At 61.8% G+C, this 27,894-nt stretch overlaps 1 protein-coding gene across 14 annotated transcripts; it reads left to right on the top strand.

The window, feature by feature from the left end:
* The first annotated feature begins 857 nt into the window (after positions 1-857).
* On the top strand, positions 858-27,540 carry PLXNB1 (plexin B1). Of its 14 annotated transcripts, none has more exons than XM_073901144.1 (39): positions 1,866-1,954; positions 3,572-3,634; positions 5,557-5,609; positions 6,236-7,348; positions 8,124-8,306; positions 8,632-8,760; positions 8,857-8,957; positions 9,248-9,380; positions 9,671-9,827; positions 10,085-10,193; positions 10,280-10,388; positions 10,762-11,448; positions 11,658-11,780; positions 11,968-12,090; positions 12,353-12,446; positions 12,523-12,695; positions 12,860-13,011; positions 15,415-15,520; positions 15,662-15,798; positions 16,090-16,266; positions 16,467-16,638; positions 16,821-17,063; positions 17,814-17,990; positions 18,067-18,215; positions 18,729-18,829; positions 18,934-19,151; positions 19,335-19,513; positions 19,651-19,717; positions 19,942-20,088; positions 20,992-21,160; positions 21,456-21,559; positions 21,636-21,720; positions 21,961-22,133; positions 22,342-22,502; positions 22,599-22,746; positions 24,370-24,434; positions 24,578-24,653; positions 25,584-25,658; positions 26,794-27,540. In XM_073901144.1, the coding sequence occupies exons 4-39, from the start codon at positions 6,242-6,244 to the stop codon at positions 26,896-26,898; spliced, it is 6,414 nt and encodes a 2,137-aa protein (XP_073757245.1). In that variant the 5' UTR covers positions 1,866-1,954; positions 3,572-3,634; positions 5,557-5,609; positions 6,236-6,241; the 3' UTR covers positions 26,899-27,540. The 14 variants fall into 14 exon arrangements, with proteins under 14 accessions (XP_025740803.2, XP_073757248.1, XP_073757249.1 ...); XM_073901143.1 differs by having other exon boundaries at positions 3,572-4,169; XM_073901151.1 differs by having other exon boundaries at positions 1,867-1,954; positions 6,390-7,348.
* Positions 27,541-27,894: the final 354 nt, after the last annotated feature.

Genomic DNA, 27,894 nt, shown 5'->3' with positions numbered 1-27,894 from the left:
ACCTTGTTTTGTGTCATGGTTCCTCAGGACGGCATGGGATGAAATGACCTCTGCTTGTGGGATATTCACCCTCCTGATGGGGTAGGAGGTGCTGTATCTGTGTATAGATGAGGGGTGCTGTGGGGTTTGGAAGTCCCATGTCCCCCTTTGGGGTGAAGTAATTCCTAAAGTGTGCACTTAAGTGAATGGATTTGAGGAGGGGAGGATTCCAGGTATGTGGGAGACCCCCCCCCCCAGGCTGCACAGGCAGGAAAGCCAAGGGGGCTGAGGTGGTGATAGGTGTGGAGGAGTGGTGGAGTGCAGGTTAGAAAATGAGGTGGAGGGCCTGGGGTCTGATGCCAGAGGCCAGGAATAAGGAAAATGGGAAGGGGGTGCCATGGTGGTGCACGGACCCAGGTGCTAGAAGAGGGGGTGGAGGAAAGGGAGTGACCTGAGAAGCTGGTGAGAGAGAAATTGGAAGGCAGAGTTGGGTGGATGAGTGTGAAGGCAGACTCTTGACTAGGGGGAGGGGGTGGCAGGTGGCAAGAGTGCCTGTGGTGTTGGCTCTTTGGACAGTAGCCAGCGTGGGTGACCTGGACCTTCTGGTTGAGGCTCTCCCTAGCCTGTGGAGGCTCTGGGGGCTTCCAGGGTGATATGTGTGACAAATTTTGTCTCCCAGGAGGCTATCCCTATGTGTCTTGAGCCAAAGTCCTAACAGGATGGGCCAGGTCCTGGCTCCCAAGTTCTCAGTGGGCAGGCCAGGCTGTGTGTGAAGGGCCCAGCAGAGGGCACAACTGGGCCTCTGCCCAGCGATTCCTCCCTAGAAAGGCCCAGGTATTTTTGCCAGTGAGGGAGTCCAGACTTGCCCAAGGCTTCTCAGCTTAGGGTGGGTCCAGGTACAGGCCTGGGAGGAAAAGAAGTAAATGTGTCCTTGCTTGTGCACTTTGCAGCCCGCGTGCGCTCAACTTTAACAGCCGGCTAGGTGTGGTGTCCCCTCCACTTGCCGGTGAGCAAATAGGCGTGTATGGGGCGTGGGGGTGGGGGTGGGGGCGGTCAGGTTACTAGGCTTAAGTGGTGGCAGAAACCCAGGCCCAACCCCAAAGCCTGTGCTCCTCTCGCACAGCTAGAGGTTGGGGCCGGAAGGAGGGGGTGGCTGTTAGGGAGTAGGGAGTCCGGAGAGTCGGGGTGGTGGGGAGAAACCAGGCGCCGAGAAGTTCAGGTAAAGAAAGTTGGAGGGCGGCCACAGAAGGGAAAGAGGGAGCTCGCGGCGCTGGAGCGGGGGTGGTGGCTGGCGAGCCCGCGGGGCCGATCAGGGGCGACGGAAGCGGCCAGGCGCGGTACCTGCACACCTGTGGGTGCGGAGCACGCCCCCCCACCCCGCCCCTCCCAGGAGGGCTCCTGATTCCGGTTCCTGCGCCGCGCGCAGGTGAGGCCCGGCGGGGTGGGGCTGGGCCGCCCGCGCTCCGGGCCGCCCGCGCTCCGGGCTCAGCTCCTCGCCCTCGGCTCGCCTGGCCGCGACCCGCGTTGCCGTGGCTACCGCCGCCTTGCAGCCTGCGCCCCCACAGGGAGGGGTCGAATCCCCGCCCTCGGCAAGTGCGGAGCCCGTAGGGCTGGAATGCGGGGTCCCGGGCGGCTCGGGGCCGCGCGCCCGGCTCTCGCGGCTGCTTCCGGCCTGGCCTGGGCGGCGGGCGGGGGGAGGGCGGCCCGGCGGGCGCGGGGGGAAGGAGCGAAGCCCGGCCCGGCCGACGCGGCTTTGTCTCCTTTGTTCCCGGCGGTGGCAGCGGCGCGGCGGGAGGGGCGGGCAGCGGGCGCGCTTTTCCGCCCCTCGGTCTCCGGGTAACAGCTGCGGCGCCGCCGGAGCCCCCCCGGGGGGGGGGGGCGGGCGGGGGGCAGCGAGACCGCCGCGCGCAGATCCCGAGCCCGCAGCGGCCGGCGCCCGCCTCGGCGCGCTCCTCCCGCGGGGCCCGGCCGGGTGGTGAGTGCGGGGCCCGGGGCCCGGGCGGGGGGGCCGGGGGTGGCGGTGCGGCCCCGGGGGGGAAGGTGGGCAGCTTCGGTCCTGATGCCGCCGGGAAGGGGCAGCCCGGCGAGTGGTGGGCAGCTTCGGTCCTGAGAGTTGGGACCACACTTCTCCGCACTGAGGGAAACTCTGGCGGCTCCGCCTGTAACGCGATTGGGAGACGGAGGAGGTGGAGCTGCTCCTCCGCGCCCCCTCCTCGCCGCCGCCTCAGCCGGGACCGGCCGGCCCCTTCCCCGCCCTCCCAGGACCACTGGTGGGGTCCTTGCCCTGCGGCCGAGGGAGGAGGGAGGAAGAGCCGATGGGGAGGTCGAGGCTTCCCCTCTGTATGTAACAGCCTTTCCAGGCTACGCTCGGCAGCAGTGACAAAGGCGGACTGTGAGCCTTGTGTTAGGCATCCCCAGAGGGGGACCCCCCCACCTCCCGACACGACCCGGGCGGTGGGTGATTGATGAGCGCTCCTGAGCCCTCGCGGGTGGTGCAAAAATGGTGGGCCCCTCCACCCGACCTCCACACACAGACAACAGGGCGAACAATGTGCACTACAGCACTGTCAATGAATCTCCTCTCCTGGGTGGACCCTGGGAGCCGAGCAGGAGAAGGGGAAGGAAAGGCCAGTTTCCCACTGATCCCTGTGACTTGGTAGATGAAGGCTGGGGTCTCCAGGGGTGGAAGGGCAGAGTTTGTTAGCCCCTTTGGTGGGTGAGGACAGCCCCACGGCGGCCCGAGTTACTTTCTCTTTGCAAAAAGAAGTTAGGCAGCTGTGGGCTCTGCTGAAGCAGTCCAGAGAAAGGTGGGCCCAGAAGAGACCTCAAGGCAGGCCCGAGGCCCCAGTACAAGCAGAGTTAGGTTTTGCCTGTGAGTTTGGATGAGGCCTGAGATCTGGTGATCCTGCAAGTTGAGGACACGAGGCCTGGCTCCAAACCAGCCTTTTTAGTCTGCTCTGGCCTGGTTAGTAATAAAAGTGGGCCTGACACCTTGCCCCTTTGAGAGGCCAAGTGGCCTGGAGAGGGGTGTGGGCCCCACATCTCCCCTACTGGCTGGATTTCCTTGGCTGTGAAATGGGGGTTCTTTCAACATGTAAGGAGCACTTGCTTTGTGCTGATAGCTGTCTTAGTTGCTGGGACCTCTGAATCAAAAGCCACACTCCTTGCCTGCAAGGAGCTTCAAGTCTAGAATGGGGAGGGTGGAACAGAGAAAAGTGGCCTTGGTTGGTGCCACTCATGCCAGGCACACACCATTCCATATTTAATGGCCGGAGCAGTCCTGCCTCCCATTCTACAAACTGGAACTCTAAGGCTCAGCCGAAGGCAGAGCTGCCGTCCACACCAGGATGGTAGCTGGGTATGTCCATTCCATCTGCCACACGGAGCCTGGGGGAGACAGGGGAGGCTCTCCTGGGAGATGGTTGGGAGTCAGAGTTAAGCAGATGGAGAGGGAGTGGGCATTCCAAGCAGGGAGCAGTGTGAAGCAGCCCACAGTTAGACCAGCAGGAGCTAATAGCATCTGTGGGGGAGCCCTGGCATGCATTAGATGGAAGAGGGCGGGGACTCGAGGGCTTTGACCTTTATTCTTCAGGCCTGGGGCTGCTCCAAAGACAGGGGAGAGATACGCTCTGATTCTGCTTGAAGATCCTGTGAGGTAGGAGGGGCAGCCTGGAGGGGCTGGGGGCTGCTCTGGCCTGTGGCAGAGGTTATGTGAATTTGAGTGCCCAGTAGGGAGGAGAGGTCACTGCCCCTCTTTTCCCCCTTCTCCACCTGCGGTATGTGGGGAAGGGTGAGGGTCCTGCTTCAGTGATTGAAGAGGCACGTCACTTTTCCTTGAGTGGCTCAGCCTCCAGCCTCCTTTGTGGGCCTGGCCAGGAGCTATTCTGATCCCTTCCATTTTCCTGTGGGCCATTTGACCCAGTTGTGATTTTACATTTGGGGAGTGTCTTGGTTGCTGCCCCTTGAGGGCTGGAAAACCTTGGCACGCAGTAGGCTCTGAGCAAATGTTTGTAAACGAATGCAGTGACTCTTGGTCTAACTATGGACCTTCTGGCCCTAGCGCATCCCTGGGCAGGAGGTGGCCGGAGGGAGTGAGCAGCAGCTGAGTGCAGGAGATAGCCTCTGCCCATCCTCAGGCAGACCCTGTCTTCCCAGAGGAAGAAACTCTTCCCCCATCCCTTGGAAACAAGGTGGGGGGCTCCTGGAAGCCTGGTCTTGCCATAGTCCTGGGTTCACGACTCTCCCTGCTATCCCTTTTCCCCCACCCCCTCGGGTAGCAAACAGAGGCGGCCTTGTTCCTGCTCCCATAGAGCTGCCCTGTTCTCCGCACACTAAAAATGGAAACCCCCAAGCTATTTCGGGAGCAGTGCCCAGCTGGGCTATGGCCACCGCTCCCCTGCTCCCACCAGGCTGCTGGACCCTCCTCCAAGACTTAGGCCCAGCCTTCTCACTCTGGGACCATCTCAGCAGCACCTTGGCGGGGTCTTGGCTGGGGGGAGCCGATCCCGGGCTGAGGGAAGCTCTCCCACAGGCCACCTGGCAGCTGGGTGGTGGGAGGGGCCAGGCAACGTGGCCTGGGCAGAGGCAAGTAGGGAAAGTATCTCCCAGCCTGGGAGCAGCACTTCATCAACCTGGTGTTCCTGGCTGGGGACCACCCGGGGCTGGGGAAAATGGTGTTGCCATGGTTTTCTGCTCCCTGGAGGCTTCAGCTGGGGCCTACAGGGAGGGATCTGGGAGGAGAGCCGGCACCCAGGGTCTAAGGAGGCCCTGGGGATGGGGAACACAGCTGGACATGGTGACTTTCTCTGGGACAAGCCTCCCCCACAACCCTGGGCCCCGGCTCTGCTCTGACCTGCAGAAGAAGAAATAGCAAGAGATTGTGCTGGTTTCTAAGGCCCTTGGGCTCGAACCAGGGAAGTGTGCATGAATCTGTGCGTGCAGGTGTCTGAGTGTGGGTGAGTGTGACATGTGCTTGTGTGGAATGCCTGTCTGCAATGTGTGTTTGTGTAAGGAGGTTGTGCCTTTGTGCAGGTGTCTGAGTGTGTGGGGTACATGGCCTGTGTTTCTCCATGCATCTGTGCAATGTGGACCCGTTGCGTCTGCATGCATCCCGTACGTGCCTGTATGCCCGGGTGTGGGTGTGCATTCGCAGGGCTGGTGGCATGTGTGCTTCCTGGTGTGTGCAAGCCTGCATCTGCTTACGCGCTGGTGTCAGTCTGGGCCAGGACAGCCCCTGGCCCGTGTGGAGGGTGTGGACCTGGGTGCCCTGACAGAGTCTGGGCAGAGGGAGTGCCAGGAAGGGAGAAGGGGCTGCAGAGGGACAGGGGTGTGCTGGAGGTGGGGGGTGGGGGCTGGGCCCTGCCAACCGTGGGGCTCCTTCCTCGCTGCCCTCTCCCAGGCCCTGAGGGTGCCTGGTTCCGCTGCCCTCCCCCTCCCTGTGTGGGCTCTGAGGAGGCGTCCCCTGTGGAATGTGTTTGGTGGCCGAGGGCCAAGCTGGGCCCAGTTCCACTGGCAGGCTGGGCAGCGGGAAGGGGAGCCCGGGCCCCCAGCTTCATGCTCTGCTGTCTCCCTGGCTAGGTGACTCCCACACAGGTCATGCTGTTGTCTCCTGATCCGGCCGGCCCTGCCAGGTGAGCCTGACCTCTCGTCTAGGCACCTGGGAAAAGTGTGACTCCCTCTTCTTAGGGCTCTACAAGGTGGCATCCAGTCTTTCAGGCCCCAGCCCTGGCAGCCTCAACCTCCCTCATCTTGCCATTGGTTTTGCAGATTCCTTCTGGATTCCTGGCCTAAAAGGCCCTCCATCCAATTCTTGCTCTGCTCTAATGTGCAGATGGCCCATGGGAACTTGCCTTCCCTCATTCCCCCCAGGCAGCTGACATCTATGCAGAGGGGTCCTCTCCCTCCTGGGGGCTGTGGGCCCCTCCTTCCCCTTACCTGTGTTTCCCACATCCCTGCCCCTCTGGCCCCTTCCCCTGGGACCCTGTGGTGACACAGGGCAGTGCAGAGCGAAGGGGTGGTGGGGTGGGATGGAGGTCTCCTGCGACAAAAGTGCTTGCAGAAAAAGGACAGTGTTGAAGTTTCCAGGAAAGATCTCCTGACTCCTTGCTAGTGCGTGGTCCTGGGGTCATCCTGGACCACAGTGCCATCTAACCGTAGGCATCCTCTGCTCACTCCCTGGGTTAGGAGGATCGTCTTGGCAATGTGATGGCCCTGTCCCACCAGTGGCCCCTCAGCTCTCCATCTCTCTCCTTGCCAGGTGACCATGCCTGCCCTCGGCCCAGCTCTTCTCCAGGCGCTCTGGGCCGGGTGGGTCCTCACCCTCCAGCCCCCTCCACCGGCTGCTTTCACTCCCAATGGCACGCATCTGCAGCATCTGGCACGGGATCCCACCTCAGGCACTCTCTACCTAGGGGCCACCAACTTCCTGTTCCAGCTGAGCCCTGGGCTGCAGCTGGAGGCTACCGTGTCCACTGGCCCTGTGCTAGATAGCAGGGACTGCCTGCCACCCGTGATGCCCGATGAGTGCCCCCAGGCCCAGGCTACCAACAACCTGAACCAGCTGCTCCTGGTGAGCCCAGGGGCCCTGGTGGTGTGCGGGAGTGTGCACCAGGGGGTCTGTGAGCTGCGGCGCCTAGGGCAGCTGGAACAGCTATTGCTGCGGCCTGAGCGCCCTGGGGACACCCAGTATGTGGCTGCCAATGACCCCGCGGTCAGCACGGTGGGACTGGTGGCCCAGGGCTTGGCTGGGGAGCCCCTTCTCTTCGTGGGGCGGGGCTACACCAGCAGGGGTGTGGGGGGTGGCATCCCTCCCATCACAACCCGGACCTTGTGGCCGCTGGACCCCCAAACTGCCTTCTCCTATGAGGAGACGGCCAAGTTGGCCGTGGGCCGCCTCTCGGAGTACAGCCACCACTTCGTGAGCGCCTTTGCCCGCGGGGCCAGTGCCTACTTCCTGTTCCTGCGGCGAGACCTGCAGGCTCAGTCTAGAGCCTTCCGGGCCTATGTGTCCCGAGTGTGCCTCCAGGACCAGCACTACTACTCCTATGTGGAGCTGCCTCTGGCTTGCCAGGGTGGCCGCTACGGGCTGATCCAGGCTGCGGCTGTGGCCACGTCCCTGGAGGTGGCCCAGGGGGAGGTGCTCTTTGCAGCCTTCTCCTCGGCCGCTCCCCCTACCGTGGGCCGGCCTCCGTCAGTGGCTGCCGGAGCGTCTGGAGCCTCTGCCCTCTGTGCCTTCCCACTGGACGAGGTGGACCGCCTTGCTAACCGCACGCGAGATGCCTGCTACACTAGGGAGGGCCGTGCCGAGGATGGCGTGGAGGTGGCCTACATCGAGTATGATGTCAATTCGGACTGCGCACAGCTACCCGTGGTGAGTCCCAGTGCCTCCCCGTCTGGCAGTCACAGCTGGGCAGCTGCCCGAGGGGTCTGAAGGGAAGCTGGCGGTGGTGTGGCGGGGCTGAGCAGGTCAACGGAGGTAATGTACTGTCTTTGTGCCTGGGCAATGGAGAGATGCCTTACCGAAATTGTGGTGCCCAGAGGTCAGAGAGCCAGCCATTCTGAGGGTATTTGTGTGGGTAGACTGAGGATTCTAGGCTTTGGGGCAGGGATCTAGAATGTAGGGGGATGGGCCCTGTTTTAAGTTCTTGAGCAAGGAAGGCAGGTGAGGTTGAGACTTGTTTGGCTCTAGCTTCTGGGTGGATAACACAGGGAAGAAGCCACACCCCGGGGGACTGAGTGAGGGAGAGGTGGCGGGGGCCCAGGGGAGCAGACTGGCCAGGAGGACGCCAGCTTCGGGAGGCTTCGGACAAGTGGTCCAGGGGAAGACTGAGCGCATAAACCCGGGGGGAAGGCCACGGGTGGAGGAAGGTGGAGCCCCAGACAGGTGGGGATCAAGAGTGGGGTAAAGAGCTGCTGGAGTCTGTCCAAGGCAGCTGAGGCCACACTAAGGTTGCAGCTGTGGGTGATGTCGGGGAGGGCCGGCAGAGAGACTGGGGTGACGATGAGAGGGGCTCCCAAAGAGAAGGGTGAGCGAATAAGGTGGTCCCAAGAGGTCTGGCAGAGAAGAGAGAATCATTTAGGGAGAGCTGGCTGGGCCAGGGGATTGGGATGTCCAGGGAGGGCCTTATTGGCCTTGCTGCCTGTAGGACACCCTGGATGCTTATCCCTGTGGCTCGGATCACACGCCCAGCCCCATGGCCAGCCGTGTCCCCCTGGAAGCCACGCCCATTCTGGAGTGGCCAGGGGTTCAGCTAACAGCTGTGGCAGTCACTGTGGAGGATGGACACACCATTGCTTTCCTGGGTGACAGTCAAGGGCAACTGCACAGGGTGAGTGCACAGGAGGTACTGGGCCCTGCCTCAGGGTCTAGAGGGAATGGGCTGCTGGTGACCAACCTGTGACCCCTGGGGCCGGGATGAGGGATCTGTGACACACCCCTGGCCCCAAGGCTGGGAGAGATGACTTATGCTTCTCTTCCCAGGGCTGGGTGGTGTTTACCTGTGACCTCCCCCACCCCCTCCCCAAGGGCTGGGTGGTGTGACCTGTACTGCCAGTAAGAAAACTCAGTTTGTAAATTGCTTCATTTTGGCGAGAGGAGAGGGCCTTGGGTCTATAGCCATGGACTTGGGTCCCAGAACTTGTCTCTGATCTCAGGTCTATTTGGGCCCGGGGAGTGATGGCCACCCATACTCCACACAGAACATCCAGCAGGGGTCTGCCGTGAGCCGAGACCTGACCTTTGATGGGGCCTTCGAGCATCTGTATGTCATGACCCAGAGCACAGTGAGTGCCAGGCGAGAGCTGGGGCCTGGCTGCCGGGAGGGGCCTTGGGCCGGGCCAGGGACCGATGAGTTACTGGTGTTTGGATTGCTGTCATAGCTTCTCAAGGTTCCTGTGGCCTCCTGTGCTCAGCACCTGGACTGTGCATCTTGTCTTGCTCACAAGGACCCATACTGTGGGTGGTGTGTACTCCTTGGCAGGTCAGTGCTTCGCTGACTCCTGACCCTTGACCCATTCCCCAACCCCAACCCCAGCCTCCTGCCCTCACCGCACCTACATAATTGCCCTGTCCAGTATTCCTGGTCCTTGACCCTTGACTTGCAACCCCTGACCCCTGGATGCCCCACTCTCCTTCCTCCATCCTGGGCATCGGTGCCTTGCCAGGGCAGACGTAGCCTAGTGTCACAGCCCACCTGAGGATCCTGCTCAGGTCCCCAGTATTGGGGGTGTCCCTGCCCCATGAAGGTGGATCCCCGTCATTCTCATGCAGGTGCAGTCGCCATTCCGAGTGCTCACGGGGACAGGGCCCAGAGCGGTGGCTGTGGAGCTTCCAGCCTGAGCTGGGCTGTCTGCAAGTGGCAGCTATGAGTCCTGCCAACATCAGCCGAGAGGAGCGGAGGGAGGTGACTGAGCAGGGCTGGCGCATCTCTCACGGGGAGGGCTCTGGTGATGGGTCAAGACCTTGCATTTTAGTGTCAGATGCTCCAAATACCACATGGCCTTCTACGAGTCACTTCTCTTGGGGCCTTGCTTTCTCTGTTTCTAACCCAGGCTAGAGGGCGTTTGTGAAGGCTTGGGGCCACCAGCTCTCGACAGCCACCAACCCCTGAGCCTGCTCATCTTGGGTGCCCCGGAAACAGGCCCCGGTCTGCTGCCCATGGCTCCAGCAGCCTGTCCTGGCCTCTCTTGGCAGGTTTTCCTGTCGGTGCCTGAGCTGCCACCTCTGTGGCCAGGGGAGTCCTATGCTTGCCAGTTTGGGGATCACCAGAGTCCTGCCCTGCTGACCAGTTCTGGTGTGATGTGCCCTTCCCCAGACCCTAGTGAGGCCCCAGCACTGCCGAAAGGAGCCGGTGGGTGAGAGAAGGGGCCAGCTCTGGGGCCTGGGAGCCCCACGCTCCTCACATCTTGCTCCAAGGGGTGCGGTTGGGGTGAGGTGTGAATCCAGGCCGGGAGCCCTGAAGTAGCACCTTTCTCTGAGTCCCCTGACTAGTCCCCGGTCCTCTCAAATGCCCATTTTGTGCCCTGTGGACCATATTCCCCAGACGCTCCTCGCCGCTGAGGGTGCTAACCCCACTCCTCAGCCTGGGCCCTCTCTCCCACTTTGCAGACCATGTGTCCGTGAGCGTGGAACTCAGGTTCGGTGCTGTGGTGATTGCCAAAGCTTGGCTCTCTGTCTATGACTGTGTAGCCGTCACTGAGCTCCGCCCGTCTGCACAGTGAGTCCCCCGCCCCCCTGCCCCCCGGCCCCCAGCCCCCGGGCTCCCCCACGCTGATGCCTGCCCCATGGCTGTGCTCCGTGCAGGTGCCAGGCCTGTGTGAGCAGCCGTTGGGGGTGTAACTGGTGTGTCTGGCAGCAGCTGTGCACACACAAGGCCTCATGTGACGCCGGGCCAATGGTGGTTAGCCAGCAGGTGAGCAGGACCCCCAGCCGGGCCCCCCAGGGTTGTGCGGGTTTCTCTGATGGCCCGGGGTCTGTGTGCCTGCCCGCCCACGTGAAGCTCTGTCGTGAGCACCCGAGCTGCTGTGTGTGGCGGACTCACTGGAGTTTCAGGAGAGGACATTTGTGGCTGAGCGGCAGGGGAGGTCTGGGCCTCGGGCCCCACCTCAGCACAGATGCCCCTGGAGCCTGCCCTCTCCTCTCTCCTTTGGAGAATTAACGGGCTGTTTTTGTTTCTCTTTCCCTTGGTCTCCTTTCCTCTTAACACACCCTTTGCCTGCCTGCCACCCACTCCCGCACCTGCCTGCTGAGTGACCCCTCCTGTCTTTCTCTGCCTCCCCCTTCAGAGCCCGCTTCTCTCCCCAGCCCCTCCGGCAAGAGATGTACCCACCCCCTTCCCACCCCAAGCCCCCCAGGCCCCGGTCACCCCTGCTCCCGACACCCTTCCCGTGGAGCCTGGGGCCCCCTCCACGGCCACAGCCTCGGATGTCCCACCTGGGGACAGGCCTTCCCTGCTCAGCCCCTGGGGGCCAGGGGCGGGTCCTGGTCCCGTACCCGCCTCAGCCTCCACAGAGTCACCTCTCCATGAGGAACCTCCCCCTCCCAACCCCCCCCACAGACCTGGAACCGCTGTCCCCGCCCCCACTGACTCCGGACCCACGGCCACACCCGAGGACCTCTCAGCCTCCCACCCATCGCCCTCAGATGCAGCAGCACTGCCCCCCGCCCCTGCAGACCCCGGCCCCGAGGCCGGCCCCTCTGCGGCACTCCCGGACCAGCCCCCCGGCACTGCTCCCGCCACCACTTTCCCAGGGGCCGCTGGCTCCGCGAAGCCTGCTCTGGACTGGCTCATGAGAGAAGGCGGCGAGCTGCCTGAGGCGGACGAGTGGACGGGGGGTGACACACCCGCCTTCTCCACTTCCACCCCCCTCTCAGGTGATGGAGACTCGGCTGAGCACGAGGGCCCTCCCGCCCCCCTCATCCTCCTGTCCAGCCTCGACTACCAATACGACACCCCCGGGCTCTGGGAGCTGGTGAGGCCCAGCCCAGGAAGGAGGCCTCAGGGGAGGGGACACAGGGCAGACTCGGCCCCTTACCTGCCTTGCGATCCTGCATCGGGAGGGATCGAGGGGCAGGGTGGGTTCTGCAGCTCCACACTGGCCTTGGGCCCTGGGTTCTGTACGGGGAGCCACTGAGTTGACAGGGTGGGCTCCATAGACTGCCTTGCTCTTGGTGTCTGCAGGAGGAGGTGAACCGGGGGGCAAGCTCCTGCCCTTGTGTAGATAGTGTTCAGGGCTCCACGCTGATGCCAGTCCACGTGGAACGAGAGGTCCGACTGCTGGGCAGGAACCTGCGTCTCTTCCAGGTGAGCATATGCCGTTGTAGGTGGACTTGTGGCCTCCTGGGCTGTTGACCGGCTATACACAAGCCCTGGAGAGCAGGAAGAGGACTTGGCCCTCAGTCCCAACCCGGGGGCTCTGCTAGGGGCCCGTGCGGGGCTCAGTGGGGCCCACTCCTCCAGCTGCCCCACCAGCTGTGGCCTCTGCCCCCAGGACAGCCCAGGAGACAATGAGTGCGTGATGGAGCTGGAGGGCCATGAAGTGGCAGTCGAGGCCCGGGTTGAGTGTGAGCCACCTCCGGATGCCCAGTGTCATGTGACCTGCCGGCGGCACCAGGTGCGGGTCACGAGGGCCTGGGTGGGCGAGGGTGTGCTGGCCACAGGCTGGCCTCCGACCTCAGCTGGCTGCACCACATTCATCCTGGGAGTCCGGGTGCCCTGGCTCTGGCCTCTGACTCTATGCCTTGGGGTCCCTGCACCCCAACTCTGACCTCTGACCTTGTGCTCCCACAACTGGGTCATTTTGGTGCTTTCTGGACCCCCTCCCCAGGCCTGGCCTCCCCCAGCCACAGGCTCTGACCCCACTCCCATTTCTGCAGCTCAGCTATGAGGCTCTGCAGCCAGAGCTCCGTGTGGGGCTGTTTCTGCGTCGGGCCGGCCGTCTGCGTGTGGACAGTGCCGACGGGCTGCATGGTGAGCTAGTTGGGGCCTCTGGGGCCGGGGGGCCTCCTCCGCGCCGGCCTCTCACATTTGTCTCTGCTACCCCCAGTGGTACTGTACGACTGCTCTGTGGGACACGGGGACTGCAGCCGCTGCCAAACTGCCAGGCCCCAGTATGGCTGTGTGTGGTGCAAGGGAGACCATCCACGTTGCGTGGCCCAGGCGGCTTGTGGTGAGACCGAAGCTGTGGCCACTCAGTGCCCTGCACCCCTCATCCACTCGGTGTGTTGGAAATGCTGGCGTGTCCCCTCCTCACCACTGCCTTTCGAGGGAGGATGGGGGTGCTGTGGGTCCAGGGGACCCAAAGGTGGGAGGCGGGGTCTCCCTCTCCGGGCTGCCAAGACCTGACTGGTGGGCGGAGGTGAGCAGTCCGTGTCTTGGAACAGGTGCAGCCGCTGACGGGGCCTGTAGACGGAGGCACCCGTGTCACCATCAGGGGCTCCAACCTGGGCCAGCACGTGCAGGATGTACAGGACACGGTCAGGGTGGCCGGAGTGCCCTGTGCCGTGGATGCTCAAGAGTATGAGGTCTCTAGCAGGTGAGTTGGCCGGACCAGCGGGACCTCGGCACACTGCATGAGCTCCCCGATGGGCTTTCCTGCTCACGGCTGCCCACCCACTACTCATCTGTCCTTCCCTCTCCCCCTTTCCCTGTTCTGGCCCCAGTGCCACAGAGCTAGGGTTGCCATTTGAGGCCCCGGAGCCCTCACCTCCGCTTCATGCACAGACATGCATGTTCCCGGCCTGGGAGGCTGGGGAATCACTGCTGAGCCCAGCCCAGTCCCTGCCTAGAGCCAACAGGTGGCCTCATGCAGGTGTTCTCAGCTGGCTCTCCAGGGACCAGGGACCAGGGACGTACTTGTGGTAGCAAGGTTCTCAGATCCCAGATAGCTGTGCTCAGGGGCTGGTCTTCCACCAGCTGCTCTTTCTTCCCCAGGCACTGCCTCGGGAGGGCGCCTCAGGAGGACGGACTCGTGGCCCGCCTGCTAGGTGCCAGACGCCGCAGTCTGCTCCTTGGGACCCCGGCTGCCTCCCAGGGCCTGTAGCCAATAGAGGTTCTGGGTCACAGTAGCCTAGCTGGCAGTTGCAGGGTCCCAAAGGTGCCCACACAGGACATTCCCAAGGAGATATCCACAATCAGCAAATCCCAAACCGGCTGAATATCAGGGTTACCCGGAGAGCCTGTCCAAAGCCACCATGGAATCGGTCCTTTGCACCCACCCTCAGAGATCTGGATTCAGTAGGCTCGTGCTGGGGCCCCGTAATCTGTATCTTATTTAACTTATTGATTTATTTTGGTCATCTCTATTTTATTTATTTATTTTTAAATATTTTATTTATTATTTTATTTTAATTTTTAAAAATTTTTTTTGAAGATTTTATTTATTTGTCAGAGAGCATGCTTGAGCACAAGCTGGGGCAGCTGCAGGCAGAGGGAGAAAGCAGGCTCCCCATTGAGCAGGGAGCCCGACGTGGGGCTTGATCCCAGGACCCTGGGATCATGACCTGAACCGAAGGCACTTAACGGCCTGAGCCACCCAGGAATCCCTATTTATTTATTTTTAGAGAGCGAGTGAGCACACACGTGTATGTGAGTGGCAGTGGGGTGGGTGGGGGAGAGGGGCAGAGGGAGAGAGAATCTTGAGCAGGCTCCATGCTGACTGGGGAGCCTGACGCAGGGCTTGATCGCATGACCCCAAGATCATGACCTGAGCTGAAATAGAGAGTCAGACAGTCTAACCGACTGACTCGCCCAGGCACCCCTCATAATCTGTATTTTAAAACCAGACTTTGGGGGCGCCTGGGTGGCTCAGTGGGTTAAACGACTGCCTTCGGCTCAGGTCATGATCCTGGAGTCCCGGGATCGAGTCCCACATCGGGCTCCCTGCTCGGCGGGGAGTCTGCTTCTCCCTCTGACCCTCTTCCCTCTCGTGCTCTCTATCTCTCATTCTCTCTCTCTCAAATAAATAAATAAATAAAATAAATAAAACCAGACTTTGGGAGCGCCTGGGTGGCTCGGTCAGTTAAGCGTCTGCCTTCGGCTCAGGTCATGATCCCAGGGTCCTGGGATCAAGCCCCACATCAGGCTCCCTGCTCAGCAGGGAGTCTGCTTCTCCCTCTCACTTTGCCTCTCTCCTCTGCTTGTGCTCTCTCTCTCAAATAAATAAATAGAATCTTAAAAAAATAAAATAAAATAGAAAAACAAACCAGACTTTGTTAGAGCATGTGGTTTTCCCTTCAGCGTTTTATGACCCAAAACTTCAGGTGATTGTCTAGACTGTTAATGATTCTAGAACCATGAGACTTACCAAGTGATTTATAAAGAGTTTAAAATATTCTCCGGTTGAAGTCTCTCCTGGGTACTTTACATACCACTTGTCCTGTTTTCCAAAGCGCCGGCAGTGAGTGTGGCCATGTCACGGGATGGCGCCACGGCCAGCCTCACACTGGGGACAGTGATTTGCCCCGAGCTTCTGTTTTCTGGCTGAGAACCAGCATCTTCTTAGATTGCTCACTTTCCCTTTCCGTCTCTCTCCAGACCTGACCAGAGGCTTTCAGGGACTTTTTTTCACGGGGAAATCAAGTTGCCACCGCTTTGCAAGTGCTGTGGCGCACGTGGTGGTGGTTAGGCCCCACGTTAGCTCAGTACTTCCTGCCCTCAGCCGGCCTCACGGGGCTCCTTGTAAACTAGTGCCCCACCGAGAGGTGGATTCCTCTTCGTTAGGGGGCCTTAGGGTTGGGCCTGAATGTCTAAAACCGTGAATATGAATTCTCAGGTGCCAAAGCCCCCTGGCGTGCCAAAGGCATTCCCTCCAAAGTAAGGGGATCTCTGTCAACCTCGGGAGTGGGAAGAACACCGGTGGGGCAGGGAGGGGGCAGCCGGGCCCGTTTGAGGGGACCGCTGGTGCGGCCCGGCACCCCAGCCCGCCCTGTGCCCACAGCTTCGTGTGTATCACTGAGGCCAGTGGGGGGGAGGTGGCTGGCGCGGTGACGGTGGAGGTGCCAGGAAGAGGGCACGGTGTCTCAGAGCACGACTTCACCTACCAGGTAAAGTGGCTCCCCCCAGCCCATCTGGTTTGCCCTCCTGGGGCTTCCCACCCGAGGGCCTTCTCATCTGCCTCAGGCTCCCCTTGCTTCTCTGTTTGTGGCCTCATGCCTGCCTATCTCTCCCTATCCCCCTTCCCACAGGACCCGAAAGTGCACTCCATCTTCCCGACCCGGGGCCCCAGAGCCGGGGGCACCCGCCTTACCCTGCACGGCTCCAAGCTCCTGACTGGGCGGCTGGAGGACATCCGAGTAGTAGTTGGAGACCAGCCTTGTCCCCTGTGAGGGCTGCTTCCTCATTCTGCAAAAATCCATGAGCTCCAGGGAGAAGACAGAGGGGTGGGATGCTGGGGAGAGCAGAAGTGGGGGGAGAGGGCCAGGTCTGCTCCATCAGAAAGCGGCCAGACCCTCCCTAAGCTGGGGCTGTCGTGGGAAGGTGGCCTCCAGGGTCACCTGTGGAGCTTTCAGTCGGCTCTGAGGGGAGTGAGCGGAGGCCTGAGTGGGTCCTGTGTGCTGGGATCATCCCGGTCGCCTTCCTGACCCGCCTTCCGTTCGTCCCTCCCTTCCCCTAGGCTGCTGGAGCAGCAAGCTGAGCAGCTGCAGTGTGAGACCAGCCCCCACCCCACGCCTGCCACGCTCCCTGTGGCTGTGTGGTTTGGGGCCACTGAGCGGAGGCTTCAACACAGCCAGTTCGAGTACACATCAGACCCCAATGTCACCTCTGCTCGCCCCACCAAGAGCTTCCTCAGGTGCTGGGCCAAGGGCATGGCTGGGTAGCATGTGCAGGGGCGGGGGGGGGATGGTCTTTGCAGCTCTAGGATGTGGGGAGGTTGCAGGGCTTTCTGTGGAGGCTGACTCCTGTGCAGCTGGTGGGGACAGGGGCCATGTGGCCTGGGCCTGGGCTAGGCTGGTTCTATAAGCCACCAGCGGTTCACGGTCTGTGTTGCAGTGGAGGACGTAAGATATGGGTCCGTGGCCAGAATTTGGATGTGGTACAGACACCAAGAATCCGAGTGACTGTGGCCCCAAGAGCTCCGCAGCCTAACCAGGGGCTTGGGCGGAGGCGCCGTGTGATCCCGGAAACAGCATGCTCCCCCGGTGCTTCCTGTGGCGGTCATCATGTAGGACCCCTGGGCCTCCCCTGCTTGCACAGGGCTAGCCGTCCCCCACATCACCCCCTGCTCCACCCTGTGCACAGCCGTGGGCGGCGGGTACCAAAGAGGCTATGTCCCTGTCCTTGCTGGACCCCCTTCCTGCATGGCCCTCAACGGGTCCTCCCCCGTCTTTCCTCCCTCTGCCCCAGTTTGAGGAGCCATGCCACGTGAACTCTTCTCAGCTCATCACGTGCCACACGCCTGCCCTCCCAGGCCTGCCCGAGGACCCCCGGGTCCGGGTGGAATTTATCCTTGACAACCTGGTCTTTGACTTTGCAACGCTGAACCCCACACCCTTCTCCTATGAGGCCGACCCCACTCTGCAGCCCCTCAACCCCGAGGACCCCACCACGCCGTTCCGGCACAAGCCCGGGAGTGTGCTGTCTGTGGAGGTACCGTTCCCACTCACACGTGGGGCCACACGACCCTTCACTTTGCTGGACGTTGCTGCTGGGGGAAGGGGGGCATAGCAGCTGAGCAGGGGCCAGTGCACGGATCTGGTTCCTCACCCTTCATGTGGTGAGGGCTGAGGGGCCGGCGGGGGCTGCCTAGCCTGCCGCGTCTGGCCAGGGCTTAGATCCTTCACCCGGGTCCCAACACACTCCGTGGCAGGAGTCTGAGTGACAGTATGTAAATGGCCTGGCACCCACAGTAGCTGGGGGGCATGGTACACAGTAGGCGCCTAGGTCGATGCCCATTTGGCAGCCTGGCTCAATGTGGACAGACCCTTGGCATGGGTTCTGACACGTGCAGTAGGTGGGCATCCCGAAAGGCCGTAGGTGGACAGCCCATCGTCGCTCACCTGGTGGGCCAGCAGACACTGTAGGGGCTCTGGCTTTGTGAGTAACTGGGCAGGACTGGGGGGCAGCTGTATATTGTCCAGAGTTTTAGCTCTGGAGAAGTGAAAAGGTGGGGAAGAAGGATGGGAAGGGCAGAGGAGGGTCGGGGGGGCAGCTTGGAAGATATCCGTGGACTGTCGCCTCCCCTGCAGGGGAAGAGTGCTGAGGCATCATCAGCCCTGCTCCTGGGGGTGGGTGTCAGGACCATCCCTCCCACATTTGGGGGGATAGGATCTGAGTGACCACCAGCTCCTCCCCTTAGGGAAGAGTTCTGACTGATCCATCAGTGACCTCGTGTTCCAGGGGGAAAATCTGGACCTTGCAATGTCCAAGGAGGAGGTGGTGGCCATGATAGGGGATGGCCCCTGCGTGGTGAAGACGCTGACCCGCCACCACCTGTACTGTGAGCCCCCCATGGAGCAGCCCCTGCCCCGGCACCACGCCCTCCAAGAGGCACCAGACGCTTTGCCCGAGTTCACGGTCAGTAGGTGGGCGTGGGCCGGGCTGGGCCCTGGGCATGCGCTGAAACCTTGCTCACAGGCGGCTTCCCATGTAGGTACAGATGGGGAACCTGCGCTTTTCCCTGGGCCACGTGCAGTACGATGGCGAGAGCCCCGTGGCTTTTCCCATGGCAGCCCAGGTGGGCTTGGGGGTGGGCACCTCTCTTCTGGCTCTGGGTGTCATCATCATTGTCCTCATATACAGGTGGGTGTAGCTGGATGCGGCTGGGCTGGGGCAGCAAGGGTTTGTGGCTGGATGGGAAGGGCAGACGGGGCCAGGGGTCAACAAACGTTTCTGGAAAGTGCCAGAGAGTACCGATTTTAGGCTTTTGTGGGCCGGGTGGCCTCAGTTGCCATGGTTCCACCCTGCTGTGACCCGTGCAGAAGCAGCCATAGCCAAGAGGCAAACACACGGGTGTGGCCATGTGCCAATAAATCTTTATTGGCAGAAACAGGTCGTGGGCCAGATTTGGCCTGGTTGTAGTTTGTTGATCCCAGGGCTAAACTGTTGGGCTCGACTGGAGATGGAGTGTGACTTGCTCAGGACGGGACAGGCTAAATTATTCTGGGCGAGGCCTTGGCTTAGCTGGGCATGGCCATGTTAGACGCTGCCGGCCTGGGCCAGGGTGAGGTTGGGGTAGACAGGCCTGGGCCCAGGGCACCAGAAAGGGCTCTGGCCTTGTCTGGCCTCCCCCTTCCTGACCTTGGCGCTGAGTAGGAGGAAGAGCAAGCAGGCCCTGAGGGACTACAAGAAGGTCCAGATCCAGCTGGAGAACCTGGAGAGCAGTGTGCGGGACCGCTGCAAGAAGGAGTTCACAGGTGAGGCTGCAGAGCAGAGGCCTGGAAGATGCTCCAGGGCTATGCCCAAGCCTGCTCGCATGGCGTGGGATCCATGCCCCAGCCTGGCCTCCTCTGCTCCACAGACCTCATGACCGAGATGACCGATCTCACCAGTGACCTTCTGGGCAGCGGCATCCCCTTCCTCGACTATAAGGTGTATGCCGAGAGGGTCTTCTTCCCCGGGCACCAGGAGTCGCCCTTGCACCGGGACCTGGGTGTCCCTGAGGGCAGGCGCCCCACGGTGGAACAAGGGCTGGGGCAGCTCTCCAACCTGCTCAACAGCAAGCTCTTCCTCACCAAGGTGCCGGGCGCCCCACCCCAGGCCCCAGGCCTCTGGTGGAGGGGAGGCGGGTGGGGGGCCGTGTGGGGAGGGCCTGCCTCAGCTCCCGGCCCCACCCCTCCTGCCCCAGCCCCGCCCCTTCTCTCTCCCTCCGATTCTGAATCGGCCCCTCCCTCGCGCCCCCTCCGGTCTCCCTGGTACCAGTTCATCCACACCCTGGAGAGCCAGCGCACCTTCTCGGCTCGGGACCGCGCCTACGTGGCCTCTCTGCTCACCGTGGCACTGCATGGGAAGCTCGAGTACTTCACTGACATCCTCCGCACCCTGCTTAGTGACCTGGTGGCCCAGTACGTGGCCAAGAACCCCAAGCTGATGCTGCGCAGGTCTGTGCGGCCGGAAGCCATGGGGGCTGGGTGGCTGTAAGGGCTGGAGCCAGGAGCTGAGGCAGGCCCTCTGGCGCTTGGGGGCCTGCAGCGCAGACAGCCCTCCCCCCTGCCCCTCCCCTTTCCTGTCTTCCTAGGACAGAGACTGTGGTGGAGAAGCTGCTCACCAACTGGATGTCCATTTGCCTGTACACTTTCGTGAGGGTGAGGGAGGCAGAGGTGGAGGGGGCTCGGGCTCCCCCCCAGGGTGGGGCAGGACTCTAAACCACACAGCTTCCAGCCCCCAGGCAGCTCATATACTCCTGCCCAGCGTGTCTCCGTCACTGGAGGCCCTCTGCAGCCCGTCCCCTTCCCCAGCGTGTCCCGTACAGCTCCGTTTCATGCCTGTTATCTGCCCCAGGGGTCCTCACTGCCTGTCCCTTCCCTAGGACTCAGTCGGGGAGCCTCTGTACATGCTCTTCCGGGGAATTAAGCATCAGGTGGACAAGGGACCAGTGGACAGCGTGACTGGCAAAGCCAAATACACCCTGAATGACAACCGCCTTCTCAGAGAAGATGTGGAGTACCGTCCCCTGGTGAGGGAGGGAGGAAGGGAGGGGGATCGGGAGACAGGAAGTGAGGGAGGGGAACAGGGAGGGAGGGAGGGACGGAGCGTGTGAACATGTGCCCGCACAGCGGTGTCGGCCCCTGGTGAGGATGAGCGTGTGTGGTCATTATGAATGTCTGTATCGCGTTTACAGCTAGCCTGACTTCTGGCTGGCTGTGGAGAGAGGCCTTTGGACTAGTGCAGCAGGATAGAGGCTTGAAGGCCAGTCCTTGAGACAGAGGGCCTGGAGGATTGGGCCTCAGGCTTGGAGTGTGGTCAGTGTGGACACAGCCAGGGTTTGGGGAGCAGTCCAAGTCCTTGGCCTGGGCCAGGGCCTGAGTGTTTGCCTGCCCAGTGTCATGCCAGTGATGTGATGTGCCCACCAAGCCGGGAGCCAGTTCTGCCAGACCTGGCCATCTCTTCCTTTGGGTTGTTTTCCCCTTAGTAGAGTCCTTTCCCCAGTGACTCACGTGGGGCGCCTTCCCCGGTGACCCACGCAGGGCACCTTTGGGTAAAATCTCATGCAGGCCCCACCAGACCTGCTCGTCTCCCAGGCTGGTAGGGACTTGTCAATTCTCAAGCAGGCTTCTCTCAGGCCTCAGCCTGACCAGTTGAGCCAGGAGCCCAGAGACCTGAGTTAAGAGGGCCTTGTGTTCACTTGTTTTTTCTGCCATTCACCTGTTTCCCTAGTGCACTGTGCTAGGTGCTGGGGTCACAGTGGAGGGAGCCGCTGTCCCAAGGGGGGGCGGGCCGGTGAAGAGACAAGAATCAGGGACTCCTTGGGGCCTGGAGGTCGGAGGCAGTGGCTCCCTCATGGGTTGTCCATGTCCCTGCATCTTGGTCATCCCATGTGGGGCATGAGCCCTGACTGCTCCCGTGTATACCTTGGTAGACCCTGAATGCACTGTTGGCGGTGGGGCCTGGCGCGGGAGAGGCCCAGGGTGTGCCTGTGAAGGTCCTGGACTGTGACACCATTTCCCAGGCCAAAGAGAAGATGTTGGACCAGCTTTATAAAGGAGTACCTCTCGCCCAGCGACCAGACCCCCGCACCCTGGATGTCGGTGAGGGTGGAGGGGAAGGGTAGCCTGGGGGCCTGAGCCAGAGTGAAGGCTGAACTGGCCCTGGCCCAGCCCTGCAGGGGCAGCATATCGCTCAGTGGGCACGGGGCAGCGGTGGGCTGTGGAATCCCTCTACACGGACAACCTCTCACGTGGTGAGGGGCCCCATCCTGGTCTTTGCAGAGGTTGGGTGGGGCTGCCCCCTGTTGGTGGGCCCGTGTCCCTGGGGAGGAGGAGGAAGGCTCCACCTGTAGGAAGGGTGTCCCAGGAGCCCTCAAGTCCCACCTTGCTCTTGCAGAGTGGCGGTCTGGGGTGGCAGGGCATCTCATTCTTTCTGACGAGGATGTGACGTCGGAGGTCCAGGGTCTGTGGAGGCGTTTGAACACCCTGCAGCATTACAAGGTGGGCGGAGTAAGAGCAGGAGGAGGGGGTACGGTGGGGCGGGGCTGGTGGAGGGGTCACCAGCTGTGATCATCAGGTCCCAGACGGAGCAACTGTGGCCCTGGTCCCCTGCCTCACCAAGCACGTTCTCCGGGAAAACCAGGATTATGTCCCTGGAGAGCGTGAGTACTCTCCCCCACCCCCATCCAGCCTCCACCCAGTCACTGTCCTCTGCCCTTGCTTTGCCCAGTCCCCAGTAATGGGCAAAGTCCTCTGGACCTTAGGGTGGGCTGGTGTCGGCTTCCCTTCCACCTAGAGAAGCCCTCAACCCATGCTTCCACTCCTGGAAGTTGGCAGGACCCTGGGGGCCCAGGGAAGGTGGTACCTGATGAGGGATGACGAGCTGTGGGGTCTTGGCACAGGGACCCCAATGCTGGAGGATGTGGATGAGGGGGGCATCCGGCCCTGGCACCTAGTGAAGCCAAGTGAGGAGCCGGAGCCCCCCAGGCCTCGGAGGGGCAGCCTTCGGGGCGGGGAGCGTGAGCGAGCCAAGGCCATCCCTGAGATCTACCTGACTCGCCTGCTGTCCATGAAGGTGGGGCAGGAAGGATGGGGTTGGGGGCTGGGGTCAGGGACAGGGCAGGCAGTGTGGGATCTGGGCTGTGGGGGAGGACGGCTACTTACGGGATTTGGGGGTGGTATGGGGCTCGCACGGGCACCGTGCCATGAGGTGTCCGAGGCCGGGCTGGGGCTAAGGTCCCCTTGCTGACTATACCTCCTCTTGGGCTTCCCCTCCCCCACAGGGCACCCTGCAGAAGTTTGTGGATGACCTATTCCAGGTGATTCTTAGCACCAGCCGCCCCGTGCCGCTTGCTATCAAGTACTTCTTCGACCTGCTGGATGAGCAGGCCCAGCAGCACGGCATCTCCGACCAGGACACTGTCCACATCTGGAAGACCAACAGGTGGGGGTGGGGCGGAGCCCGGTGGGCCAGGTGTGCGTGGAGTCTTCTCTCCTGCCTCCCCAGCACACTCATCGGCCATGCCTGCCCCACCCACAGCCTGCCCCTGAGGTTCTGGATCAATATAATAAAAAACCCGCAGTTCGTGTTCGACGTGCAGACGTCTGATAACATGGATGCGGTGCTCCTGGTCATAGCGCAGACTTTCATGGATGCCTGCACCCTGGCCGACCACAAGCTGGGCCGGGTGAGTGGGTCCGGGTGGACACGGAGGGCATGCCTGACGGGGCGGGGGTGGGCTGGTTCGGGGCGAGGGGTGGGCGGTGCTGTGTGCGCACAGATTCTGGGCTTGGCCCAGAAGGTCAAGGAGGAGGGCTAGGGGAGGCCTGTGACTCCAGCCCCAGGCCGGGCTTTGTCCTTGGGAGGTGGCAGTACCTCAGTACCCCTCAGGAACCAAAACCAGCAAGCAGCCTGGAGCTGTTCCGGGACTGTAGAAGCCACCTGTCCATCTGGAAACCACCTGGTGGGCCACCCCCCGACCCCCCATCACCCCAGGCTCCCCTCCTCCCAGTCTGGGCTCACCAGAGGCCCAGGGATCAGAAGTGACCCCTGCTTGTACATGGGCGGAGGCGCTGTCTGCCTGCCAGTGCGGTGTAGACAAGAGAGTCGGGGGCAGCGAGTGCCAGGTGTGGAGCGAGGTGCTGGTGGGGGGAGCTGAGAAGTGGACGGGAGGGGCCGGGGCCGTCTGGTAGCACGTGGCGGTGGCGGGCTGTTGTCACAGTAGTAAGAGCCAGGAAAGTCCCATGACAGATAAGGGGTCACTGCTGCAACTGCTCAGCCAGCAGCAGGCGGGGCCGGCGGCTCCTCAGGCCCGTGAAGGGAGCCTGTTACCTCTTGAGAGATGGCTCTCTCGACCTCTGTGGGGAAACAACGTTAAATTCTACTCTGTAGTGCTGTCTTTTGGGGCCCATTTTTGTTCTCTGTGTTCCCGTCACTCTGTCTACAATGAACTGAGAAACCACAGGCCCCCACCTGGACCCGGGGGCCATGGTGGGTGGATGCTGTGTGCTGGCTGGGTTTTTGCCCAACCTTCACACTGTCTCCCCTTCCCAGCAAAAGTGCAAATGCTTGCTGGGTAGCTCAGGAATGGTGTAAACCAGGAATGCCCAGGGGCCCCCCACAGCGAGTTGGTGAGAAGGCATGCATGCTGATCAGGCCCGGGGACTGCATCGCTGCCCACGTGGGGTGGTGCTGTCTTTCCCTCACCCTCCCGGCAGCTCTAGGATGAGGCAGCAGGTGCCGAGAACAGAAGTGTGCTGCCCAGAGCCCACGGCTGCGGAGGCAGGGCTGGGATTGGAACCCACTTCAGTGGTGGAGGACCTGTCTGGGTGTGTTAAAATTGTGGGTTCTGACCTGAGAGACCTGCTTCAGGCGCCAGCTCAGCCACTCAAGGGTGAGGTGGTGTGGGGCAATTTACTAAATTTCTGGGTCAGTTTCCTGAGTTTTAAAACGATTACATGAGGAACGAGCAGCACATGGAGAAGTGGCATTAGGGCCCCACACACCGCTGCACCCTCCCGCCCTGCATGTCATCTCCCTGCTGGATGCAGGTCAAGGCAGATGGAGCTGAGAAGTGACCTTAGAATAATTCGGGGAGAAGCTTGAGGTGACAGAAGCAGAGGTTGGACATCAGTGGACGGGACCGGCGGAGGAGGTCCTTGCAGAAGGAAATGGGCCAGGGTCACCAGCCATCCCAGTTTCCTGGGACTGAGGGGTTCCTGGGATATCTAAAACTGAAATGGTGCTGGGAAAACTGGGACAGTTGGTCACCCTAAGGGGGCTCTCCTCTTTCTTTCCTGCTGGTGCCTAGGACTCCCCCATCAACAAACTTCTATATGCTCGAGATATTCCCCGTTACAAACGGATGGTGGAAAGGTACGAGGGTGAGGCAGTGGGTCTGGAAGGGGGATGGGTGGACAGATGGATGGATGTTTATGGCTGTAGCCCAGGGGTGGGCCCTGGTGGGGTGAGGTGTGGCTCGTTTACGCAGCAGCTGCCGTACGCATGGTCTCTGACAGGTACTACGCAGACATCAGGCAGACCGTCCCTGCCAGTGATCAAGAGATGAACTCCATCCTGGCTGAGCTGTCTCGGGTATGGCCTTCCCTCTGCTTCTTGGGTGGGGCACAGGTCTCCGGCCATGAGGATCCTGCCCTTTTGCAAGGAAGCCCTGGGGACCTCAGCAGTCCTGTGAGCTGGTTGGGGCAGGACACATACCATCATCATAAACGCAGAATGTTCCAGTGGCCACTGTAAAAGACCGGGGCTCCCAGTGTCTCAGTACAGAGCAGTAGGGCCTTGTCCTGGCAGCTACCACCGAACCTGACCCAGCCAGGTGCTTGGGTGCCTGCAGCCCGGGCCGGGTTCTGGGGACGGTGCATCCAAGGCAGTGAGCCGGCTGGGGTTCAGTCCCAGGACTGCCCAGGTCGGCCTGCCCTTGTCTCTGTACCTCCCTGCTTTCCTCAGGGGTGTAGATGCGCCCCCCCCCGCTCCTAAAACAGCCCCCAAATGTAAACTGCAGGCAACTTACAGTGTTTCTGAAACAATGATGCGGACCACAGACCACACCCAGTAGCAAGGCAGCTGTGATTTGGTGGTGTTGCTGTGGGGGGTGCCTTGGCCACGCGCCTGCCCCCCATAGGAGCTCCACAAGTCAGGTGACCTCAGCCCCTGCCGTTGTCCTGATGAGGAGGTACAGACTCCCAGATGGCCCCGTGGAGGGGCCTGGTGTGACCTCACGGGAGACGTGAGGGAGATCAGAGCAGACCAATGCTGGGTCACAGCCTGTAAGCGGCACCTGTCTCGCGGGGCCCTGCCACCGTCCGGGACCCTGGGCTCCCAGCTGGTGCCTCAAGGGGAGAGAGGCAGGGCCCTGTTCACACTGCAGACCCGGAAGCCCTGGTGTGTTGATGGGGCTTCCTGCTGCAGAGCCTGTCCCTTCCGCCACCTCCTCCCCTGTTTGCCAGGGATCCTGTGATTGGTAACACCCCTCATCTCTCATCTCTTGTCTCCTCTCCTCCCTAGAACTACTCTGGGGACCTCGGGGCACGAGTGGCCCTGCATGAACTCTACAAGTACATCAACAAGTACTATGACCAGGTGGGCAGAACCGCGCAGAACCCCGGGCCCGGAGCGGGGTGCGCCCTGGTACTGGTTGCGCTCTAACCTGGCCTCGCCCTCACCATCTGCGCTCCTCGGGAGCAGCAGGGATCTCAGGCATTGGGGCGGGGCCGCTGGGGGATCTGCCAGGGCCTGGAGATGGTGTGGGGGACATGCTGGGAGGACACAGGGCTGCCACCTGTACCCCCACCTCGCCCTAGCTCGCATCCCTCCTGGAGTCCACAGTGGCTGTGTGCTGTGCACGGCCACCTCTGCGGGAGGCCTGAGCTGCCAGAGAGGGGGTCCTGCCGGGGGTGGGTACGGGCACAACAGAGCCAGTGAGGGGGCTGTCTGGGCGATTCCTGGACTGGGCCTCGAGATCAGCGCACCTACGAGTCAGCCTGCTAAGTGCCTACCAGAATCGTGCACCCAGCTGTCTGTGTGGCTCCCGAGACATGGTTGCTGCTGTTCAGGGATGAGGAGCCTGCCTCGTGGCCCAGGCCCGGAGCGAGGACAGTCATTTCACAAACGAGCGGCGCACGGATGTGAATTCCGGGCACCTTGCTCCAGCAGTGCGAGCCCCTGCGTGAGGGAGGCGGGGGTGTGCGAGGCGTCACGTGCCCTCGTGCAGACAGGGTGGAGACCCCTCCCAGGTCCCGCCGGGCCCCCTGTGGCAGCCCCCACTTGTGCTTCTGTACTTGTGGGTGTTGGGTTGGTGAGCTCCATGAGGGCAGATCACTTGGGTCCCATCCTTGCAGGGTCCCTCCTTGCCCAGCACCTGGCAATAGGAAATTAGGAAATGCTTCTTACCTGCTGGGCAAGGGGAGCCATGATGGCTGGAACACGGCTTCTAGGGGGTTCATGCCGAAAAGGCCAGCATGGCGGGTGCAGGTGGCCTCCACTCAAAACGATGTTACTGGTGGAAGTGGATGCTTGTCACTGTGAGTGCTGAGTACTGAGTAAAGTACCTCATTCTCACCTCTCGAATCCTTAAAACCCTGTGCTGACCTCACCAGCCAGGCCCTGAGGAAGGGGGGCGGGGGGCTCGCCCAGCTGTGCCACAGTATCTGAGGAAGCCGGTCAATGTGTGCGGGTGAAGGTGGCGGGCGCCCCTGACCAGTGGTCTCCGTTGCAGATCATCACTGCCCTGGAGGAGGATGGCACAGCTCAGAAGATGCAGCTGGGCTACCGGCTCCAGCAGATCGCAGCTGCTGTGGAGAACAAGGTCACAGACCTGTAGGGACCTGGCCAGCCCTGGCCTGCCATTGCCTCAGCCCTGCCCAGGCGGCCCTGGAACCGTGAGGGAGAAGCGACCTTCTTAGATGCCTGTAGTGCCTGACAAGCAGAGTTAGTAGAAGGTGGCTCCCAGTCCCCTGGGGCCTCTGGCCTGGGCCCTGCTGGACCTACCTCGCAGGCCTGGGGCCTTGAGGCTGATCGGGCAGTGCCCAGCCTGCTCCCTGAGTCCAGTGACCCCATGGGCTCTTTTGTGTGTGACGTCAGTCTGTGTGGAGTCAGGGACTAAGGGCTTCCAGAGAGTGGCTGGAAGGGCCTCCAGCCCCTGGAGAGACTGTACTGTTCCTGAACACTGGCCTTTATCCCGCTGGGATGCAGAGGGGGAGGGGGGGCCCACTTCCCGTCCTGTCGTCCTCCATCGTCCCTGACCTCAGTTTAGCTGCCTCTGGCCTTAGCTGCTGCCCCGTTCCTAGGTCCGAGAGAGGAATGCCTTTGCTAGGCCACTGCAAACTGACCCTTCAGTGGGGCTGGCTGCCTCTGGGCCACCGTGCCTGAGGCAGCCCGTGGTGAGGGGCACCTGCTGCAGGCGCCGGGCGGGAGAGTGGGGGCCCCACTGACCCAGCTCTTCATTAAAGGATAACACACCGCATGGCGTCTGATGTATGGGCTTGGCCCAGCCCCTCCCTTGGTAGGAGGGTGGCAGCCGTGCCTGGCAGGCACTGGGGGGAGGTGGGATCTGTACCCTGGGTCGTGTCTGTGTGTGGGTGTTGGGCGGGGGGGACGGTTCTCATGACCCTCACAAGACGCTGCAGCGAGAACCCCACCCAGGATGGGCTGGGGAGCCTGCAACCCGAGGCGGAGGGGTTGGAGTCCCTTCAGGGGCCCTGCCTTCTCTGCAGCACAAGTGTTCTCAGGCCGCCATCTGTGTCCTGTCGTCCGGGAGGAGCTGGGAGAGGAGGACGCTGTACAGATGACTCCAGGCACCGTGGATCTTGGGGCCCTT

Source organism: Callorhinus ursinus, unplaced genomic scaffold (genome assembly GCF_003265705.2).
Source record: "Callorhinus ursinus isolate GAN/ISIS: 27379988/994484 unplaced genomic scaffold, GSC_fseal_2.0 scaffold15, whole genome shotgun sequence".
NCBI lineage: Eukaryota > Metazoa > Chordata > Mammalia > Carnivora > Otariidae > Callorhinus > Callorhinus ursinus.
The sequence above is the reverse complement of the archived record's forward strand: the minus strand, read 5'-3'. Positions and strand labels throughout refer to the sequence as shown.